General features: G+C 40.9%; 1 protein-coding gene across 1 annotated transcript; it reads right to left on the bottom strand.

Moving 5' to 3' along the window:
* Positions 1-1,199: 1,199 nt before the first annotated feature.
* On the bottom strand, positions 1,200-24,534 carry LOC115159179 (hippocampus abundant transcript 1 protein). Its single transcript, XM_029708645.1, has 12 exons — positions 24,178-24,534; positions 22,229-22,327; positions 18,098-18,160; positions 17,557-17,684; positions 11,546-11,660; positions 10,665-10,883; positions 10,396-10,509; positions 9,662-9,733; positions 9,191-9,303; positions 8,721-8,818; positions 8,138-8,301; positions 1,200-3,077 (listed from the first exon to the last, which is right to left on the bottom strand). Exons 1-12 carry the CDS (start codon positions 24,256-24,258, stop codon positions 2,835-2,837), a joined length of 1,509 nt encoding a protein of 502 aa, XP_029564505.1. The 5' UTR covers positions 24,259-24,534; the 3' UTR covers positions 1,200-2,834.

Genomic DNA, 24,534 nt, shown 5'->3' with positions numbered 1-24,534 from the left:
GATTGGGGTTGGAGGCGACAGATGGTAAAGCTTTACCTTCTCCTGCTCACTTCAATATTGCGTACAGGTCCATAGCATAGAAAACAAGGACATGACTGGCAACCCGTAAGGGCAAAGCAGAAGCACTGACACATTCTACTGTCTGGGCACAGGCAAAAACCAATCAATTGTCTGGAATAAAACGGTATACATAATATGCTGTCCATCATATCATTTCAGGGATAGTCAAGAAGACATGCTGCACGTGTAGCTGTGTCTTTCTGTACCATTGGCCACTTTGTTTGAAATATAAATACTTTGAAAAGTTCACATACAAGTATGACACATTTTTGGAACTTTCTAATATTATACTCTTTTCAAAATCCAGATGTCCCATGGACAGCTATTTACTATTCATGCAATCAAACAGGAATCTCCTTCAGTAAATACTCAACTTAACACAGGCATTAGCCTCTTAAGAAAGATGGGTCTAGAGTGCACAACTACTTCCTCATTCACATTAGGGAAAACAACTTGGCGTTGTTTTTCATGTGGAGGGAAATACTAGTTTCAAAAGCCTAACTTGTAGGGATACAGGACTACTAACCTTAAAGGTGCAATATGCAGAAATCACTTTGCCATTTCCTGGTTCTAATAGTTCGCCTAATTTCAGTTTATGTGACAAAATAAGCAATGCAAAGTGTGGAGAATCATTGTACCATCTAAACCGCTGTGAAATAGTACTTTCAGCTGTTTGAAGCTGGTATACAAAACCGAAAGTAAACTTAGATGCAAAAATTAAACAGAATGGGAAGCGTACAAATAGTGCACATAGAACAGATCTAAAAGGTTCTTAGATGCTTTCAATGAGAATGACAGATCTATAACTCATATTTCTATGTGAATTTGGTCAGGTAGACCAAAAAGTTACAAATTGCAGCTTTAATTCAATACAGTATGTACATATAAAACATGAACTATGGACATTTACACATTGTGACACCCTCACAGAAAAGAGAAGAATGATTATGTACAATAATAACGCGCAACTCATGTATTTGATCGGATGAAATAGCTTTCACTTCATTTATATTTTATAAACCCTGGGTTAGTTAAGTTTGACTCTTGGGGTGTGAAAACTATTTGAACTAACGATGGTTTTGCAGATGGTTAAACCATGTTAAAATCAGACTTCAAAATAAGGAATTTGAAAGCTGAGGTAGCTAGTAACACTTGGACATATTTATTGAAGGAAAAAAACAGTGATTGAAATTCATGATTTTGTCACCCAAATAAAAAAAGGAAACCTTGCCTTATATCCACCCCTATAATATACTTCAGAGTAAGGTTATACTTAAAAGACAATGAAGAATCCTCCCAAAAATTACAAAAAGAAAACCAGTAAAAATGCGTCTCACTCAAAGTTGAATACAATATTTTTACTACCAAAGTAGCCTAGACATTTCAGTCAATATGTTGCAGAATGTTAGCAATATTATTTTTACAGCATGGATAACAGGGTTGGCTCAATTCAGGAAATACACTGAAATTCAAACTCGAATTCCAATTCTCTTCAATGCTTTTCAATTAGGAAAATTTGGAATACTTTCTAAATTGACTGGAATTGCCCCCAGCCCTGATGTATAATATCAATAAAATACATCATAAATACATCTTATAAATTATATTCTTCAAGATAAAAAACTTTTTTTATACAGTAACAATCAAGATTTCACAGACTGAACAGAAACCGCAGGGCACTGCATGAAACCATAACGCTGAACAACGATTATGGCATCATTAACACCTCAATTCTGCCTCCTGACATGAGGCGACATCCAGTAAATATCCTACATACTGTAGTTCCATGTTCTCACCATACAGTAACACTTTTAGCAGTTTCTCTAGGAGCAGTGGTTCAAGTACCAAAACTCTGCACAATAAAGTATGAGGAGATGAGATCTTGGAGTAAATTACATCAAGATCTTATCTTCCTATGCTAACTACTCTACCATCCTAATCCCTCATGTCTCCCCACCCCGTATAAGACAATGATATGATAAGTGCTCTCTGAAAAATGTGAGCTGTTGTAAGGCTTGTGAACAGAAGATCCCATGAAATATCGGACTAATATCTGATCCCTTTTACTTTGTCATAATCTTATGGCTGCTCATAGTGACAAAGTTCGTCTACGAACAGTCTTCTAAAGTAAATATGTTAAGTGTTGTTGACTACTGGCACAGTTCTCCTTCTTGTATCGAAATTATGCGCAGCTGAGTTTGAAAATGCGTTGAAGCAATAAGATGCAGGGCACAGCAAGCTCTTTCCCTTCTACCTCCATTAACCATTAAACATAGTGCTAAAAAAAAGAAAAATCACTCAATCTCCCCAGCAGGCAAAGCTGGTTGAAATGGCATCATTACAACCAGATTACAACCAGTAACCAGTTTTGCCCGCTGGATCCACTATCTCCGCTATCTCTCCTTTCAGACTCTTACAGCAAAACAAGGTCCAGAGTCCTATAGGTGAAAAACTAAAAACACTGGGGTAACCATCCCCCAAAAGATCACAACATCATAAACAGTATATCAAATCCTCTTAAATAAATACATACTAGTTCCTATGGGGTAAGGGCGGAGACAGGGGCATAGACCAGGGAATTAATGGTTGGTTGTGTGGTGCAGAGTTGCACACAAGATTGAGTTAGGTTAGCTAGGCTCCTGTCTCATCCTTATGTCCCCTTTCTCTCTCTCCTCCTCCTCCATTGGGGATAGATAGGCTACATAATTGGCGTGTTGGGGTAGTTCCCATAGCTGGGTGTAACAATACCAAAGCCGCCTGCTGCCCTCCCTCAGTCACACGACGCTGTCCTGCAGCAGGGGCTCAAAGTCCTCATCGCTGGTCGGCACCGGCGTGTCCTCGTCGCTGCCCGGTAACGGGGTGTTGATGTGGACGCCGGCTAGCATGGAGGTTTCCTTGGTATCGGCGCAGGTCACAACTGGAGGCTCAGTGTGTTCGGGGATAAACAAGGCTACCAGGAACGCCACGACAACCGTGCACGAGCCCAGGAGGAAGGGAGGGCCGGGAATCATGGATTTCTGTATGGAGAGAGACAGTATATTATAGATATGAAGAGTTTGATTCCAAAACAGGATATAGCCATTTTCAGACATGTTGGCAAATTGACATGAATTAAAAACACATCTTGTAAAAGACCTAGAGCTATCATTTTTTCATCTTACCATGACATGAGTTAGTGAAAACCCAGACATGATATTGACCAGGTATACACTGACCAGATAAATCAAGGTGAAAGCTATGATCCATTATTGATGTCACTTGTTAAATTCACTTCAATCAGCAAAGATGAAGGGAAGGAGACGGGTTAAATAAGTATTTTTAAGCCTTGACACAGTTGATACATGGATTGTGTGTGTGTATATCATTCAGATGGTGAATGGGCAAGACAAAAGATTTAAGTGCCTTTGAATGAGGTATGGTGGTAGGTGCCAGGCGCACCGGTTTGTGTCAAGAACTGGACGCCACTGGGTTTTTCACGCTCAACAGTCTCTCATGTGTATCAAGAATGGTGAACCACCCAAAGGACATCAAGCCAACTTGACACAACTGCGGGAAGCATTGGATTCAACATGGGCCAGCATCCCTGTGAAATGCTTTCGACAACTTGTAGAGTCCATGCCTTGACGAATTGAGGCTGTTCTGAGGGCAAAAGGGGGGGTTGCAACTCAATATTAGGAAGGTGTTCCTAATTTTCTGTACACTCTGTGTATACTGCAAGGTCATTTTATTTTAGAGTGACAAAATGCTATGTATCCGCCACAAACAACAGAACTCCCGATTGGGTTTTAAACAGTTACATGTAATAAAGTAGGCCTATCTATACATAAATAAATATTAAATGATCCCAAACAGTAAGTCTGATTACATGTAAAATAGCCTTTTGAGTGACTAAAATATAACCCATAATCTTTTTTGGGGGCTAGAAATGTTCAAACTAGCAGGATGTTTGAAAAGACAGGCTGAGTGGGCGGGTAGGTTATAGTCATGAGCTTGTCTTGACCGACAGCTCTTTGAAATGCCTATGTCAAGGAACTTGGATGCAGTGAGCAGTGTTGCAGTAAAATCGTCTCAAGCTAATTTGGTGATACACAAACCAACTCAAACAACATTGAAATTGCATCTGTGTCAGAGTTTTAAACGACCCTTTTCCCCCTTTTGTTCCATGCTGCCTGAAGACCTATCTAGCCAGTAGCTAGCTAACACCAGACACAGATGAAGACCTATCTAGCCAGTAGCTAGCTAACACCAGACACAGATGAAGACCTATCTAGCCAGTAGCTAGCTAACACCAGACACAGATGAAGACCTATCTAGCCAGTAGCTAGCTAACACCAGACACAGATGAAGACCTATCTAGCCAGTAGCTAGCTAACACCAGACACAGATGAAGACCTGTCTAGCCAGTAGCTAGCTAACACCAGACACAGATGAAGACCTGTCTAGCAAGTAACTAGCTAACACCAGACACAGATGAAGACCTGTCTAGCCAGTAGCTAGCTAACACCAGACACAGATGAAGACCTAGCTAGCCAGTAGCTAGCTAACACCAGACACAGATGAAGACCTATCTAGCCAGTAGCTAGCTAACACCAGACACAGATGAAGACCTGTCTAGCCAGTAACTAGCTAACACCAGACACAGATGAAGACCTATCTAGCCAGTAGCTAGCTAACACCAGACACAGATGAAGACCTATCTAGCCAGTAGCTAGCTAACACCAGACACAGATGAAAGGGGAGACATGTATCTTTGGCATAGTTGAACAGTGTCACGACTTCCGCCGTAGTCGGTCCCTCTCCTTGTTCGGGCGGCGTTCGGCGGTCGACGTCACCGGTCTTCTAGCCATCGCCGATCCACTTTTCATTTTCTATTTGTTTTGTCTTTGTTTTCTACACACCTGGTTTCTATTTCCCAATTAAAATGTTTATTATTTAACCCTCTGTTTCCCACATGTTCGTGTGCGTGTTTATTGATTGTTCATGTCGGTACTTTTCGCCTAGTTATGTTTGCCGGGTTATGTATTTACGCCCGTTATTTTCAAGTGACCGGTATCTCTCCGCACCTTGAGAATTGTCTGTATACTGGTGCTGTCGGGAAATTAATTACCTTGTACACTCATTTCTGCTCTCCTGCGCCTGATTCACTGCACCAGTTACCCACCGCCTGACAAACAGGGGAAACCTTTAATTATATTTTCTGGCAGCAGTAGAGTAGCTATCTAGTTAAATAAATCACACCCTTTCGCAAACACGCCTTCTCCGATGTTGGTTAGAATGCGGTACTTATTTATATTAGGTAAAATAATATCATGTTACCATTTGGTGTATTAAAATGAGAGTTAGGGTGATGTCACCCTATCCCCTTAATCGTCCCGCCTCCTGAATCCAACCAAGAATTTGACATGGGGGAGGGAACCTGTAACATTATGATCAAAATGTATCAATGTAGAAGCAACAGTCTTTTTTTCATACTTTGATCTGGTATCTTCCAAATATCATCCAATTTCATGAAAAACATGGTTTTGACTGATCATGAACTATAAAAGAATCAATTTGTTTAAACTATATTTTGCAAAAAGCCTATCACATAGCCGATTTATTGTATCCAGAGTATACAATGTGTGTTTCTTTTTGGACATTTAAGCAATTTTTCTTTTTAATGTTATGGGAGTTTTACGGGGTTTTCTGTTAGGATAAAACACAGGAAGCTTTTTGAGTTTTATTATATACACTTTAGGGAAGTATTTAAGGAATAATAAGGACGCAACTAATTTGTCGTTCAAGGATGGATTGATTCTTATTGTCGGAGTGAGACAGCCCGTTGTTCGCAGTGTTTACCGTCGCTGGATCTTGGTTCTCTCCTTTTCATGAGCATGTTTAGAAAGTTATCTTTCAGGCCAACAGGAACAGATATCACAGACTCCAAAAACCGTTGAAGGTATCCATGGTAATCAAAAGGTCAAAAAGTCCATGACACTCAAAGCTAACATAATGCTAGGTAGCCAATGTGCAAACAGCTGAGAGTGACAGCTTTCTATCACTGCATCTGGCTGACTAAGCCAGAGGTTAGCCATATACAGTACAGTGCCTTCAGAAAGTATTCGCACTAGTGATGTAATTATAATGTCAAAGTGGAATTATGTTTTTCTAAATGTTTACAAATTAATAAAAAATGAAAAGCTGAAATGTCTTGAGTCAATAACCCCCTGTTATGGCAAGTCTAAATAAGTTCAGGAGTAAAAATGTGCTTAACAAGTCACATAATAAGCAGCATGGACTCACTGTGTGCAATAATAGTTTAACATGAATTTTGAATTACTTTTGAATGACTAACTTATCTCTGCACCCCACACATACAATTATCTGGTCCCTCAGTCGAGCAGTGAATTTCAAACTCCGATTCAACCACAAAGACCAGGGAAGATTGCAATGCCTCGCAAAGAAGGGCACCTATTGGTGGATGGGCACAAATAAAAAAGCAGACATTGAATATCCCTTTGAGTGTGGAGCATATGGATGGCAGGTAGCCTAGTGGTTAGAGCATTAGACCAGTAACCGCAAGGTTGCTGGATCGAATCCCCAAGCGGACAAGGTAAAAATCTGTTGTTCTGCCTCTGAACAAGGCAGTTAAACCCTTGTTCCCCGGTAGGCTGTCATTGTAAATAAGACTTTGTTCTTAACTGACTTGTCAAATTAAATGGTGAAGTTATTCATTACACTTTGGATGGTGTGTCAAGACACAGGGGTCCTTCTTAACTCTGTTGCTGGAAAGGAAGGAAAATGCACAGGGATTTCACCATTAGGCCAGTGGTGACTTTAGAACAGTTACAGAGTTTAATGGCTGTGAGTAGGAGACAACTGAGGATGGACCAACAACATGTATCTTTGTATTGACACACCATCCAAAGTGTAATGAATAACTTCACCATTGGGCATCTGTTACCAGAATGCTAACAAAATTAGCACAAGTAATAGCGCATTTCCATGCTAGCTACAGTGCTCCACTAAAGGTTTTGCGATTATGCTGCGGGACTTAGAGGTAATTTGTGGTTTAGTACGGTACCCTGCATCACCACTTCATTGCTCCAGACCAGCGCAAGGTGGACTGATTTACAAATGCTTTTGGTCCTACTGTGTCTCTAACTGACAATGAATGGGCGACATAAACCTAAATAGAAACTGATAATTGTGCACGACTTCAGTATTACTTACTAGTATTACTCACCATGCAATTTGCGCCACAGTACACTGCAACTTTTAAAGGACTAACCACTGTAAATAGGCTAACAAGCACAAATGTCATTTTTGTTGAATTTGAACATTTACAAGTGAATGTGAACAAGTGACTTTGTGCAATTAACAAAAGTTTTGATGCATGCTTGTCTGCTCTGCGAAGATAGGGGAGGAGCACACTGGCCGAGAACGGAGGAGAAAAGTGCAAGCAAATAAAAAGATAGCAGTGGCAGATGTACAGATAACTCATCCAAAGGGCTTTGACTTCTCAAACACGGCAGAAAACGTACACAATATGATGCCCCGCCACCTTACTAATTTAGTAACTTACTTAAATAGAAAGCTAAACGTAGGTGTCACGTTAACGCAGAATTCGTTATTTTTAACACAGGAAAAAAATATTAAATGTGTAAGAAATCTCTTGCTGCGTTTTGTAAATGCAGATCTAAAATGCTTCTTATTGTAAAAAGTAAATGTTTTAAAAGTATGAGAACATTCATAATTCAAACACATAGAAAGGGATCCCTGAGCATTCATTTCAGACAGCGACCCATGAGCAATTTAATTTCTAAATTTGTGTTTATCGTGTTTTGGGAATCAAACCCTTCAGGTATAACTTATTTTTCTGTAGGAACTTGACTTCACATTCATATAAACACAAATAATATAATCCATCTCTGAATAAAGAAACAGAAGGATTCAGGATTACAGCTAAGGAAGGATTGCAAGTGCTTACTTAGGAATAAATATGTTTTAAAGCTAAAGAAGATAGATGGATACGGCTATTCTGGCTGGCCCTAGAGGCAGAATGAGAATGTGATATTGGTTTTAGTAATCCATTTACCTCAGCCGGTGGGTTTATAGGTATAGGGTCGATGGGGTATTCTCCCTGGATGGGGTCAATGGTGTTTAGCTCAACGTTGAACATGAAGAAGATAAGGCCATACAGCGCTGGGCCCAGACCGTTACACAGGCCCCGGATACCAGTGATCATTCCTTGCACCAGACCTGAGGAGAGAAAGGTTAGTAGTTTATTTGTCAGTAACGATGTGTACTACATGTAGCTACATAGACCATCTGCGGTTCCTGGGCAGAACACACAAACAGCATGACATCACAGAAAACACAGCATATACATAAACATCTACGTGGGTCTGTTTCTGATAAAAGTCTATTATAAAATAAAATTCAAATAATAACAGGATTTGTCTGCTGTGAAATAAAACGGTCAACGTTAAAAACATCCATGCATTTATATGCTGTGATGTGTCTTAATGGAAAATGTTAGTAAAAAAAAGTCTAAAAATAAATAAATAAAATGTATTCACTTTCAAAAAAGAATAATGGAGGAGGAAAGGTAGTACTGAAGAGAACAGGATGAATGGATAGATTACATACAGTAAAGGGCAATAAGGGGAATGTTTTACCCTGCTTATCTGGGTCTGCGCTGTGAGACACCAGGGCGCTCACTGCAGGAAAGGTGATACTCGACATGGCTGCTACTGCACCCGCAGCCCACATCATCCTAAAAGCCACAGCGAAAGAGAAAGCGACACAGAGGGGACAGTGGTTAGCTACAGACACATACAGTATGAGACATCACTTGGCTAAATGGACCCACTCCAAGGAGTCGCACCCTCAGGACCAGCCCTACTGAGCATGCTCAATGATCTTTGACAAAATCGATTCCCGATCCTCCTTCTCTTTTCTTTTCATTTTAGATATCTTCTAAGATGAGGGAGAAAGATATACCAGTAGCTACATAAACATACAGATTTTACATTTAATACATTACATATTCATTAGAAAAACAAATGTTTTTGCTAACTGTATGTAGGACAGCTCTGTAGATCATACTCCACTAACCACAGTGAAGAGAGAGTTAAAGGTGACCCACCATGGTTCTGACCCAAAACCGTACCAGGCCAGCTGTAGAATCTGGAAGCCCAGCCCCAGTAGAACTGTGTTCTTGTTTCCGATCGTTCTCATCAAGACTGTCAGGATAAGTGTCTGCAACAACAAATAATCAATTAATCAAACAAATGTATTTATAATGCCCATTTTATATCAGAAGTTGTCATTAGTGCTTTACAGATTGCTAATTCATTTCTTCAGAAATATTGTGCGTATAGGAATGACACGAGTTGCTACATTACATTAGAATGCTTTTCTTTTAAGTAGGATAGAGCAGGCAGCCTATCCTACTTAAACGTGGAGCTAGATTAAATACATTCCAAAGGACAGTCACACATTTGAACTGGGACACATGCTGTTAACCTAAGAACGGATTGTTCGTTAACACATTGCAGTTCCCCACAGACATAGTTAAATGGACTAGCAGAAGGTCACCATTGCGTCAGATACGTACCTGGGCTATGATGGAGAGGATTCCAACCACCCCGATGAACACCGCAATCGTTGCCGATGAAAAGTTAATGACCTGAGTCGGGGTAGAGCGAAAAAAAAGAAAGAAAGCGAGAGAAAGAGAGAGAGAGAAAAAGAGAGAAAGAGAAAGAGAGAGAGAAAGAGAGAGAAAGGACAGAGAGAAAAAAGAATCACCGAAAGAAAGAAAAACAGCATTAGCCTCTCTTTCTCTCGTTGTTCCAAGGGTCCAAGGCAAAGTAACAGCACTATGCTAAATGACTAGCACTTGACTGTGCTCAATGGAGATAGAGTTGTACAAGTGGATCTAAACAGAACAGCGAAAGAACACTCTCTCTATCATTATAGTCACCGAACTAAAACGAACTGAACCAGAGTTATTGAACCAGGGGTATTTTCAACACTGAAAGTACCCCTGGTACCCCTGGTACTTTCAGTGTTGAAATACCCCTGGTACTGAACACTGAAAATACCCCTGGTACTGAAAGTACACCTGGTACTTTCAGAGTTGAAATAACTTTGCTGTTCTTCATCTCTTGCTGTTGCACTTGTAGTTTATGTAGATGATATTATCATTTGCAATCTGGCATGTGTTTCTTAATTGCCCCTAAGGGGATAAATAAAGTTGTATTGAATTGAATCTCATGTTTACTGCCAGATGGTGCAGGTAAATGTAGAGGAGTTGTCCTGTCTAAGATACAGGACAAGCTGGATATTTACCTGTCTAAGGTAGAGAAAAAAGCTGGAGTATTGGCCAGCTTCAGGTAGGTAGGACAGGAACACTGTTATACAGATGAGAAGAACCGTGGGATCCTTTCCCACTTTCCTCATCGACTGCAAACAAGAGACAGACCAAAGACTTTTAAACAACAGAGAAACACCAAAGACTTATAAACAACAGAAAGACACCAAAGTCTTTTAAAAAGGACATGAAACCATTAGCATGAAATTTCTCAGCATAGCATGGCATGCCATGGCATAGCACTCACCTGGAAGGGGTCGGCCTGCTCCCAGGTGATGGGTGCACCCCAGGTGTTGAGCCTCATCTTCTCCGGGAGGGACTCTGGCACGGCCAGCAGGATGAAACAGATGTCTGCCAGAGCAACCAGTGTAGCCACCAACACCACCAGGTTGTCACCGTAACACGCGGACAGGTACGCCCCGATGGCTGGACTCGTCACCAGGCTGGCAGCAAACGTAGCCGATACCTAGGGACACAGGAGGAGAATTTAGTTTCAAACACACAGTTGTTTCCAGGTCAGTTTATATTTCATCATGATAGTCCACTCAGTGACAATTGTCACTGTTTCCCATCAAATCCTGTCGTATAATTTTGTATTGTGTATTTTTAGAATTGTATTGGAGCCAATAGCTGTCAATGACCCAAATGTCAGGGATGCAGTCATTTTTCACAAGTGGTTGAGCTACAAAGGAAACGGAATTTATGTTCATTCAATACCAGGGCTCAAAATACAAAGAGAAAAGGATGGGAGAATTCAGTGGGATATGGTATACTACGAGCATTTGGCTGCACCTGCTACCATCTACTAATCTGTGTGCACAACCAATAAACTTTGATTTGATTTACTGAATGCTGTGACCTCAAGGGACCCATCATGACACAACAGTATCAGATATGAAAACCACCGTGTGAAGGATAGGATTGCAGAAACATGACACTACCAACATCTATTCTCAGCACAAAAGAGCACATTGCATGACCCTTATAGAATTACAGAACTTGATCTTTACTCACATAACCGTCAGATAGAAAGGTAAGATTCTCCACTACCCTCTTCCCCAATCAACATGGGAATCAAATGAGAAAGATACTGGACATCATAATAAAAAAATATAAATAACTTTTTACCAATCCGTATGCTGTGCTTCTCTCATGCTCCTCCGTGACATCAGCGACATAAGCGAAGATGACAGAGAAGGTGACAGAGAAAGCCCCTGACATGGAAATCGCTGCAAAGTACCACCTGAGGGAGGGAACATTGTCAGTTAGACTCTTTTCAAACTGCCAGTCAGTCACATTCAAGCAAGTGCATTTCACACCATGTACTTGACAAATAACATCAGCAAATACTCATTCAGACTCTAAAGATAGAGATTCCGTGACCGATTCCTTGACAGTCTTAAAATGTTTACCAATTACAAATGCTGACTAAAATTGGTAAAAACGATATGTTGGTGTGTGCATAAGAGGTATAATATAGTATTTTAATCTAAAACAGCACGGTTACATTTGGACAAACACTACACTCTTAGCCAAAAATTGCGAGGGATAGGGTTCTACCATCTGAAGATTCCTTTTTGGAAGACAAGGGTTCTTTGTAAGGCAAAGGGTTCTACCTAGAACCTTTAATTTCCTAAGAACCGTTTTTTGGAAGAAGGGTTCTTTGATGATTCTTTGTAATGTATGAAAGATTCTTTGGAAGGCAAGAAGGGTTCTACATACAGAGCATTCTGAAAGTATTCAGACCACTTGACTTTTTCCACATGTTGTTGCGTTACAGCCTTATTCTAAAATGTATTAAATTCTGGATTTTTCAATCTACACACAATAGCCCATTATGATGAAGCGAAAACAGGTTTAGACATTTTTGCAAATATATATTTTATATACACTGCTCAAAAAATAAAGGGAACACTTAAACAACACAATGTAACTCCAAGTCAATCACACTTCTGTGAAATCAAACTGTCCACTTAGGAAGCAACACTGATTGACAATAAATTTCACATGCTGTTGTGCAAATGGAATAGACAACAGGTGGAAATTATAGGCAATTAGCAAGACACCACCAATAAAGGAGTGGTTCTGCAGGTGGGGACCACAGACCACTTCTCAGTTCCTATGCTTCCTGTTTTGGTCACTTTTGAATGCTGGCGGTGCTTTCACTCTAGTGGTAGCATGAGACGGAGTCTACAACCCACACACGTGGCTCAGGTAGTGCAGCTCATCCAGGATTGCACATCAATGCGAGCTGTTGCAAGAAGGTTTGCTGTGTCTGTCAGCGTAGTGTCCAGAGCATGGAGGCGCTACCAGGAGACAGGCCAGTACATCAGGAGACGTGGAGGAGGCCGTAGGAGGGCAACAACCCAGCAGCAGGACCGCTACCTCCGCCTTTGTGCAAGGAGGAGCACTGCCAGAGCCCTGCAAAATGACCTCCAACAGGCCACAAATGTGCATGTGTCTGCTCAAATGGTCAGAAACAGACTCCATGAGGGTGGTATGAGGGCCCGACGTCTACAGGTGGGGGTTGTGCTTACAGCCCAACACCGTGCAGGACGTTTGGCATTTGCCAGAGAACACCAAGATTGGCAAATTCGCCACTGGCGCCCTGTGCTCTTCACAGATGAAAGCATGTTCACACTGAGCACATGTGACAGACGTGACAGAGTCTGGAGACACCGTGGAGAACGTTCTGCTGCCTGCAACATCCTCCAGCATGACCGGTTTGGCGGTGGGTCAGTCATGGTGTGGGGTGGCATTTCTTTGGGGGGCCGCACAGCCCTCCATGTGCTCGCCAGAGGTAGCCTGACTGCCATTAGGTACCGAGATGAGATCCTCAGACCCCTTGTGAGACCATATGCTGGTACGGTTGGCCCTGGGTTCCTCCTAATGCAAGACAATGCTAGACCTCATGTGGCTGGAGTGTGTCAGCAGTTCCTGCAAGAGGAAGGCATTGATGCTATGGACCGCCCGTTCCCCAGACCTGAATCCAATTGAGCACATCTGGGACATCATGTCTCGCTCCATCCACCAACGCCACATTGCACCACAGACTGTCCAGGAGTTGGCGGATGCTTTAGTCCAGGTCTGGGAGGAGATCCCTCAGGAGACCATCCGCCACCTCATCAGGAGCATGCCCAGGCATTGTAGGGAGGTCATACAGGCACGTGGAGGCCACACACACTACTGAGTCTCATTTTGACTTGCTTTAAGGACATTACATCAAAGTTGGATCAGCCTGTAGTGTGGTTTTCCACTTTAATTTTGAGTGTGACTCCAAATCCAGACCTCCATGGGTTGATAAATTGGATTTCCATTGATTATTTTTGTGTGATTTTGTTGTCAGCACATTCAACTATGTAAAGAAAAAAGTATTTAATAAGATTATTTCTTTCATTCAGATCTAGGATGTGTTGTTTAAGTGTTCCCTTTATTTTTTTGACCAGTATATTTTTTTTAAACGGAAATAGACATTTACATAAGTGTTCAGAGCAATACTCAGTACTTTATTGAAGCACCTATAGCAGCGACAACATCCTCGAGTCTTGGGTGTGACGTTACAAGCTTGGCACACCTGTATTTAGGGAGTTACTCCCATTCTTCTCTGCAGATCCTCTCAAGCTATGTCAGGCTGGATGGGGAGAGTCGCTGCACAGCTATTTTCAGGTCTCTCCAGAGATGTTTGATCGGGTTCAAGTCCAGGGTCTGGCTGGGCCACTCAAGGACATTCAGAGACTTGTCCCGAAGCCACTCCTGCGTTGTCTTGGCTGTGTGCTTAGGGTCGTTGTCCTGTTGAAAGGTGAACCTTCGCCCCAGTCTGAGGTCCTGAGCGCTCTGGGGCAAGTTTTCATCAAGGATCTCTCTATACTTTGCTCCATTCATCTTTCCCTTGAGCCTGACGAGTCTCCCAGTCCCTGCCGCTGAAAAACATCGGTCCTCAACTGGCAGCTTCATTAAATATTACCCGCAAAACGCCAGTCTCAACGTCAACAGTGAAGCGGCGACTCCGGGATGCTGGCCTTCTAGGCAGAGTTGCGAAGAAAAAGCCATATCTCAGACTAGTCAATAAAAATAAAAGATTGGAAAAAAGTGTTATGGACAGACTAATCTAAGTTTGAGGTGTTCGGATCACAAAGAAGAACATTCGTGAGACGCAGTAAAAAATTAAGATGCTGGAGGAGTGCTTGACACCATCTGTCAATCATGGTGGACGCAATGTGATGGTCTGGGGGTGCTTTGGTGGTGGTAAAGTGGGAGATTTGTACATGGTAAAAGGGATCTTGAATAAGGAAGGCTATCACTCCTTTTTGCAACGCCATGCCATACCCAGTGGACGGCGCTTAATTGGAGCCAATTTCCTCCTACAACAGGGCAATGACTCAAAGCACAGCTCCAAACTATGCAATAACTATTTAGGAAAGAAGCAGTCAGCTGGTATTCTGTCTATATTGGAGTGGGCAGCACAGTCACAGGATCTCAACCCTATTGAGCTGTTGTGGGAGCAGCTTGACCGTATGGTACGTAAGAAGTGCCCATCAAGCCAATCCAACTTGTGGGAGGTGCTTCAGGAAGCATGGGGTGTAATCTCTTCAGATTACCACAACAAATTGACAACTAGAATGACAAAGGTCTACTAGGCTTTAATTGCTGCAAATGGAGGATTCTTTGACGAAAGCAAAGTTTGAAGGACACAATTATTATTTCAATTAAAAATCATTATTTATAACCTTGTCAACGTCTTGACAATATTTCCTATTCATTTTGCATCTCATTTCATGTATGTTTTCATGGAAAACAAGGACATTTCTAAGTGACCCAAAACTTTTGAACGGTAGTGTATGTATGTATGTATGTATATATGTATATATGTATATATATATATATATATATATATATATATATATATATATATATATATATATATATATATAAAAATTGGAGGGGGGGCTTGCCTGTTTTGGCATTATTTTGTGTCACATATCAGTTTGCAAAAAATGTAAAAAAATATATATATATCATTGAGTTAATAAAGCCGCATACAAACATGGTATCTTTTTTGTTTTCTTGAGTAAGGCAGCTCCAAAATGCAGGTGTTTCATTCTAGCTCAGTGCTTTCTGTGGTGGTGGGGCAGACCAGCAGAAAATAGGAGCATTGCACCGTGAATGGCTCAGCATTTCACCGTGACTGGCTCAGTGTTCTGCCACTCATGGGGACACACGTCACCTGCCTTGAGTAAGGGTAGACATCAAGAATGTGAGCCCTTTGGGTCCTGCCATAGACTTAGATTAGAAGTGCCCTTCCAAGAAGGCTCAAGGTCATTGGTCACATATAAAATGACGTCAAATCATGTTATATCTACAGTAGCTTTGATTGGATCATCATAAATAGGTGTGAAAAAAAGAGAGGTGTGAGAATGTTTTAATAAGAAGAGTTGAGTGAGATTGTGTTACTTTTACTAGAGTAAAAGACTCTAAACCATGCCAATTATTATTATATTTCCCATCATGCTCTATTGCAGGTAGATTTTCAGAATTGTTTGTTTCAATATCTGTATTTTTGCATGTACAGTGAATGGTTGATTGTTGAAACAAAGATAAATATCATGCATTTTTTATAAACTAATCCAATCTGTTAGTAGTTGTATTTATCGTACCCGTTACTGAGATGATTGTTCCATTTTGGAAGATTTAGGTAGACTCTTCCCTAATCTTAGCAGTAATTTTGAATGCAGATTGCTAGTGATGTTACGTTTGATATAGGCGCTCTGAGACATGCGTCAAAATTGTTAAGCAGTGTGCCGGTATCAATTTTTCAGACTCACGTGATCAATGACATCCGAAGCTTTGTTTACTCAAACAACCACCTGAATGGTTTGATATTGGTTTCGGTAGAAAACATAAAGGCTACCCTGCGTACGGGCTGCTGTGTTTGGGATGTCATATATAATCATTTGGCTGCTCTAAATTCTTTTAACCAGGAAGTGCCACTAGTGTAAACTTTGTTGATCAAAGCCTTGAGTATAAACCTATTTTCGACACAATGGGATGGATAGCCTCAATGCATCAAGAAGCTTAGTTTCCCCATCACTAAAGATTGAGGGTGATCAAAAGTTCCAATTGTGAGATATCCTCACTCCGGCTAGATTCCAATAGGAATTACACTTCACTTTCCAAGTGAGCATAACGTGCCTTGCAGGCCTGATGTGGCCTGTAAACAAGGAGTTTCCTAGCACTAGTGTTAGGGTATAACTAGGCCCTCAAAGATAAGGCTTTTGATATATGTCATTTATTGTCATAAAGACTTTAACTTTAAAGGCTAATACGGCTGGTGGAAGCACTCATAGAGGGTTCTAGGAAGAATCATTCAAAGATTAAAGGGTTCTTAGTAGAACTGTTAATATCAAACCAAATAACATTTTATTGGTCACATGCGCCGAATACAGGTGTAGACCTTACCATGAAATGCTTACTTACAAGCCCTTGACCAACAATGCAGTTCAAGAAATAGAGTCAAGAAAGTATTTACTAAATAAACTAAAGTTAAAATAAATATATAAAAAGTAACACAAAATAATAACGAGGCTATATAGAGGAGGTACTGGTACCGAGTCAATGTGCGGGGGTACAGGTTAGTTGAGGTAATTTGTACATGTAGGTAGGGGTAAAGTGACTATTCATAGATAATAAACAGCGGAGGGTGTCAATATAAATAGTCCGGGTGGCCATTTGATTAATTGTTCAGCAGTCTTATGGCTTGGGGATGGAAGCTGTATTAGAGGGTTCTAGGAAGAACACTTCAAAGATAAAAGGGCTCTCGTGGTACCTTTCATCAAGATTTCTAGGGAGAATCTTTATAGTATAAAAGGGTTCTAGGCAGAACCCTTCAAAGAGGGTTCTAGGTAGTACCATTTACAGGGGGTACTATGAATAACCATACATAGAGGGTACTAGGTAGCACCAAAAAGCGTTTCCCTGTGAGGACAACCCGAAGAACCCTATGTGGTTTTACTTAGACTTTTTTTCTAACTGTAGATTTCATGTTTAAATGTGCTTATTGTTTAATTGTAATCAAATAAACAATGAATACTAAACCAAATCACAACAGTGATTTTTTCCCCAGCAGAAACAGGCGGTCTTACCATGGACTGAGTCTCATAAGGGGGATGGGGGCGCAGGTGAAGAACACAGTGACCAACAGGAAGGACCGTCTGCCCCACACGTCTGACAAGGCACCAATCAGAGGGGCGCTCATGAAGGACAGAAGACCCTGTTGAGGAGGAGGGTGAAGAGGGGAGGAGCCTCTGTTAAAATTGTCATGGTTACCGGGAACCCATAATGAGAAGCCTCGTTCATCTTTAGTGGAAATGAGAGAGAGCTTGATTACAATCATGTTGCAGCACAAAAATGGCTCGTTTTATGGCATCCTGAAATGACCTATAATAAAACTACAATAAACATGCACTTGATATGAAATAATAAGATACTGAAAAAAGATCAGCTAGAGTACACAGAATAAAGAATGTGCTGCTTTTGTTCAATTGCTCAGGGATGCAACTCTATGGGGGGGGGGGTCCTCTGTAGCATAGAGGTGATCAATAAATTACATAGTTGGTTCATTTTTTGGGAGATATACTGTTCGTAGTCTTTGCTAAATAGTTATTTCTAAGCCTGATATCTTACCTTCACCCCTTGAATGAGACCATTCATCAGAAACGTGTGCTGTGGAAAAGTTTCATGTAAAACCTGCAAAGAACAGAAAAACCACAAACATCTTAAATAGGGCTGTTCGTTGGAAAGGCTGCCAAGAAACCATATAACAGTCACACACACACAAACACACGCACACACACACACACACACACACACACACACACACACACACACACACACACACACACACACACACACACACACACACACACACACACACACACACACACACACAGCATTTTAACCAGCCAAGAAACCTACCCTAAAAAACAACACAGGTGCATTTTACTTGACCATTCCATAGGGAAGGGAGACAGAGAGAGAAGGCGAGAATAGAAAGATGAAGAGGAAAATAAGAGCAAGAGAAGGATGACTGTATAGTGTCAGAAAGAACAAGATAGAGTCTATAGGTCTCTCTCTATCGCTCTCTATATCAATTAGTATTTCTGTAATTCCTCATAACCTCCTTTCTCGCCTCCTTCTCAACCGTATTGGAGGGAAGGGCCAAGGGCCCTCGATCCCAATGAATTTTGAGAAGATTTATCTCAGTTAACCCAGAACACTCTGGGTCCATATGTGTTAAGAGAAGAGGTAGAATGAGGATCGGAACAGAATAGGAGTAAAAAGCTCCACCCTGTCTCTTTACGGGCAAGTCTATGGGCCAAATGTCCCCTCAATTTCCGATATTCGAAAAGATGCTAGCACCTGCGAAGTCATGATTTGTCCAAAGCACCAGAACAAATGCTGCTAATTATCTCACACATCCCCTTGTATCATGACAGACCAACGGTACCATTTACAGTTGAAGTCGGAAGTTTACATACACTTAGGTTGGAGTCATTTAAAACTCATTTTTCAACCACTCCACAAATTTCTTGTTAACAAACTATAGTTTTTGCAAGTCGGTTAGGACATCTACTTTGTGCATGACACAAGTCATTCTTCCAACAATTGTTTAGACAGATTATTTAATTTATAATTCACTTTATCACAGTTCCAGTGGGTCAGAAGTTTACATACACTAAGTTGACTGTGCCTTTAAACAGCTTGGAAAGTTCCAGAAAATGAAGTCATGGCTTTAGAAGCTTCTGGGTTAATTGACATAATTTGAGTCAATTGGAGGTGTACCTGTGGATGTGTTTCAAGGCCTACCTTCAAACTCAGTGCCTCTTTGCTTGACATCATGGGAAAGTCAAAAGAAATCAGCCAAGACCTCAGAAAATAAATTTAGTCGGGTTCATCCTTGGGAGCAATTTCCAAATGCCTGAAGGTACCATGTTCTTCTGTACAAACAATAGTACGCAAGTATAAACACCATGGGACCACGCAGCTGTCATACCGCTCAGGAAGGAGACGCATTCTGTCTCCTAGAGATGAACGTACTTTGGTGCGAAATGTGCAAATCAATCCCAGAACAACAGCAAAGCACCTTGTGAAGATGCTGGAGGAAACAGGTACAGAAGTATCTATATCCACAGTAAAACGAGTCCTATATCGACATAACCTGAAAGGCCGATCAGCAAGGAAGAAGCTACTGCTCCAAAACCACCATAAAAAAGACAGACTACGGTTTGCAACTGCACATGGGACAAAGGTCGTACTTTTTGAAGAAATGGCCTCTGGTCTGATGAAACAAAAATAGAACTGTTTGGCCATAATGACCATTGTTATGTTTGGAGGAAAAACGGGGATGCTTGCAAGCCGAAGAACACCATCCCAACCGTGAAGCACAGGGGTGGCAGCATCATGTTGTGGGGGTGCTTTGCTGCAAGACGGACTGGTGCACTTCACAAAATACATGGCATCATGAGGGAGGAAAATTATGTGGATATATTGAAGCAACATCTCAAGACATCAGTCAGGAAGTTAAAGCTTGGTCGCAAATGGGTCTTCCAAATGGACAATGACCCCAAGCATACTTCCAAAGTTGTGGGAAAATGACTTGATGACAACAAAGTATTGGAGTGGCCATCACAAAGCCCTGACCTCAATCCTATAGAAAATTTGTGGGCAGAACTGAAAAAGCGTGTGTGAGCAAGGAGGCCTACAAACCTGACTCAGTTACACCAGCTCTGTCAGGAGGAATGAGCCATAATTCACCCAACATATTGTGGGAAGCTTGTGGAAGGCTACCCAAAACGTTTGAACCAAGTTAAACAATTTAAAGGCAATGATACCAAATACTAATTGAGTGTATGTAAACTTATGAAACACTGGGAATGTGATGAAAGAAATAAAAGCTGAAATAAATAATTCTCTCTACTATTATTCTGACATTTCACATTCTTAAAATAAAGTGGTGACCCTAACTGACCTAAGACAGGGAATTTTTACAAGGATTAAATGTCAGGTATTGTGAAAAACTAAGTTTAAATGTATTTGGTTAATAAGGTGTATGTAAACTTCCGACTTCAATTGTATGTTTACGTAGTCTGTCCACAAGATATTATGAGAAGATGGATGAGAGGAATCAAGGCCATTTTGTTTTAGAAAGAGCCCTACACTCTTAAAAATAAACGTGCAATAGGATAACCATTTGAGGGTGTCTGAATGAACCATAAATGAGATGGTTCTTTGAAGAAACATACACAAACGCAAAACCAGACATGTTTTGGCCTTCCAGGCCCAGAACTGCTGTAGGGTTTCAAGGCTTATTTGCATATTTCCCATGGTGCCTTTCAGGTGACTTGTTGCGTTACCACCCATGACTGTGTTTGCTAGTGACAGAGATATTATTGTTGCACATCCAATTTTATTCTTTAACCTTATCACCAATTGAGATCCAAAGAGAATATTTTGTCATAAAATTTCAGTATTTTTTTTTACATATTTCAGAAGGATTTATTTTTCAAGGCATAGTTTTACCCTAATACAGTGTCCTGAAACTCTTGGTTTACAGGCCACATTAGGCCTGCAAGTGACATTATGCAGGCTTGGAAAGTGATGTGTGATTCTGGCTTGCAAAGTGATGTGTAATTCCCATTGGAATGCAGCCACAGTGGGGATAACCAACATTTGGGATTTTTTTATCCACCTGCAACCTGCATTCAGAACTATTTCCAGGGTTGAGAGGACTAAAATATGAGACTACCTTCAACATCTAAACTGGAACAACCATTTCAGTAACAGATGCAATAAGTCCAAGTAACAGATTGGAATAGTTTAGAACAATTTTTGTTATTTGAGTAGCTTGGTATGAATTAATCAATCAATGTACATTATTTTTTTTTTGAATTATTTGTTTCAATATCTATGTGTTTGCACACATAGATATTGAAACAAATAATTCAAAAAAAAATCACCCGTATAGATCATGCTGGGAAATATGATAATGATGAGCATGGTTTTGGTTCAACTCTGGATATTAACACCAGTACTGAGGATATTTTAACCCACTGAGTGTTAATTTAAATCTTTCCAGCGTTCAATGAATTCTTGAATCAACACAAAAAATTTCAACAACCTTTCCAAATTCTGAAGAACCGTAAATGCCACATCAAGCACCCCACACTTAACTCAAAGGTTATTTATCGGACAAGTGTTCTTAAAGGAACCTTAAGAGCTGAGGAAGAACCATTAAAGAACCTTAATTTTTTTCAGTGTAGATCACGTGTCAATTCGACGGAGGGCTGAGTGTCAGCGGGTTTTCACTCCTCCCTTGTACTTGATTCATTAATTAAATTCCCTAATTGGTAATGAACTCCCCTCACCTGGTGTCTAGGTCTTAAGGACAAACAAAAAAGCAGCAGAAAGTAGGCCCTCCATGAATGAGTTTGACACCCCTGGTGTAAATAGACCTGGATAGACCTAGCTAGCCCAATTCTGATATTTTGCCAAATTACTGTCAAAAGAGCTTATCTGATTCATCAAAATACCAATTACTGGAAAAAGATCTGAATTAGGCTGATGTGTAAATGGCAAAAAAATCATAATTAGGCAGAGGCAGTCTAATTCTGATATTTTATTACACTAATTTGTCTTTTGACCAATCGCATCAGATCTTTTCACATCAGCTCTTTTTCAAAGCTGATCTGGTTGGTCAAAATACCAATTAGAAAGATAGGCAGATAGGCAGGCAAGCCAGATAGAGATGGAACTCACTGTCAGCATTGGAGTGGTAAGGAGACCCCAGGCAAAGAACTCCAGGAAGATGACCACCACAGCATGGGAAACACTGGGTCTGCCAATACCCTGGCCCGGCTGCAACACACAGTAAAGAAAGTCAGCCATTTTAGAACATGTTGTATTCCATGTTAAAACATACACAATGCAAATTAGCAGCTCTTACAGTGTTAGAAAAATGTAAACAGTGTTTCAAAAAGGTAACTTCAGAAGATCAACAACCACCATTTCAGCATAATCACAAAGCATATGAAAAAACATTATCAGGACCCTGTGAATGGGTTTGCTGTATTTGAGTGCCTGGACTTATTTTGACAAATGCAGTCTATTCTTCTGGGAAGCAGACATGTAATATGCACTATTAGGAAAACAATTTACTAAGGCAAACATTTATTGATCTGCACTCTATACTGTAGATCGTTCTTCTGAATGAGATGGTCAAGAGGAGTCCAAATAAAAATGATCAATAAAAAAAGCCCACTGCTTCTCTGTCAATATGAATCAGTCACTTTGCTATTTGAAGACATCCACGTGGCCATTGTCTCCCAGGACATCCCTGAGCAAGGACAGACAGCAGTGGTATTTGAGGAAGGCAGTGGCATAGAAAATATAGATAGATTAGCACAGGCCCCTAGCTACTTCACAGCACAGTGTGAGGCAGCCTGCAGCTTGGGAAGCTTGGGCCATGGCCGTTACATAACAATGGAGACGAGATGGGCCCCCCAATTCCCTATTCCTCACAGTGAGTGCACCAAGTTTTCTGTGTGTATGTAATATGTATGCATGAGTGAGGACTGGAGGAGATTGAGATGTGGTTGTGTTCTCAGCTCGCTGTCACGCAAAGAGCAAATCACGTCATCGTCACCTTGTCTAAACTGAGAAATGAGACATACATTGTAGCCAGGCCTAATGAAGATTGAATCACTGTTTGCTTACCATGCTGTGAAAAAAAGACTTAAGCCTAAACGCTCATTTGCGTTGTTTGCTACAAATAAAACCACTGATCTAAAATGAATGTCCCAATCCACTTTGCTGTGATAGCTCAGATTACATAATAGAATAGAATCGTGTTTATTTTTAAATTAGGCCATCTGTAATTTTGTTTTTGGTCCAGGTCCCCTTTCCTTTCCAAGGAAACACCATGGTAACACCTTCTATGGTCCTCACAGCTGGCTATTGGCTAGTGTTTAGCCTATGAGGAGGTTTAAATCCGAGGGCACTGTGGGACAAACAACTTGCCTGGAGCACCTCCAACATCATCAACACCAACAGTTCAAGAAAGGATAGAGGTTACTGCAATAAAAAAGTGTTTCCTTTTTATTGCAGGGGATCTGGACTCTATTATCTATACATAATATAAACAAATAGGCCTTAAGCATTTATTATGGAATTATCATGATAATGCACCAGTCTATGAATATGATTATGGAATATGATTATGGAATTATCATGCAAACAGATTGCGTTGAGAGGCAGCCGGGGATGTTATGTAATACAGTAGGCTAATGGCAGCGGCATGACAATGTTATACAGTCTTCATTCAATAAGCTATCTGCAGCTAGGCCTTCTGAAAGACGCAAGCCCGATATATTACCGGACGCGTCCTTCCAATAGAGGTTGCAATGTACCCATCTCCTATCACTATTGAACATCTATTAACAAATTGATAGAAATGTCAAAGCTGTTTGGCAATAGCATTACGGAAAACTGTGGTGCACTGTACGCTGACAGAGCCATTACATTTTTCACAAGGTACAGTATCTCGAGTGCATAATGTCCGCTTATGTCATAACCTGCCGCTACCGCAGGCGCACTCACAGCTGATGTTGCATCCTTTGCCGTTTATGTGAAAATCAGTTACATTGTTACATACACATTCCCGGTTACAATTGGTAGGATACCGAAATAAAGACGATTAATTCACATACCGTGGGCCCATCTTTCATGATAATTTTCTTGACCAACACTATACGGTTGGTACCCTGATGATCTTTCTCTCCCGGAGCCATCTCCTCGTTACATTTTACCGGAGTTATATAGAATCCATGCTGCGTAGGGATCTTCGGTGCACCCGTTTCGTCCAGGATGCCTTCTGATTTAGCCTTGAAAGGCTAACGGTTATTAAATGACGTGTTTATAACCCAGTAGCCCCAACCGAATTGACAACACCGGCAAATGTACAAAATGGATATTGCACACGTTAACACGTCCTCTCGAATCCCTCTCTGTGCCGAGGACAGCGCACTATGCGATTGAATTTTAGAGATCAGCTGAAGGACTGACTG

The sequence above is a fragment of the Salmo trutta genome, chromosome 23, assembly GCF_901001165.1.
Source record: "Salmo trutta chromosome 23, fSalTru1.1, whole genome shotgun sequence".
NCBI classification, from domain to species: Eukaryota; Metazoa; Chordata; class Actinopteri; order Salmoniformes; family Salmonidae; genus Salmo; species Salmo trutta.
Note: the sequence above shows the minus strand (reverse complement) of the source record. Positions and strands in the feature narration are given on the sequence as shown.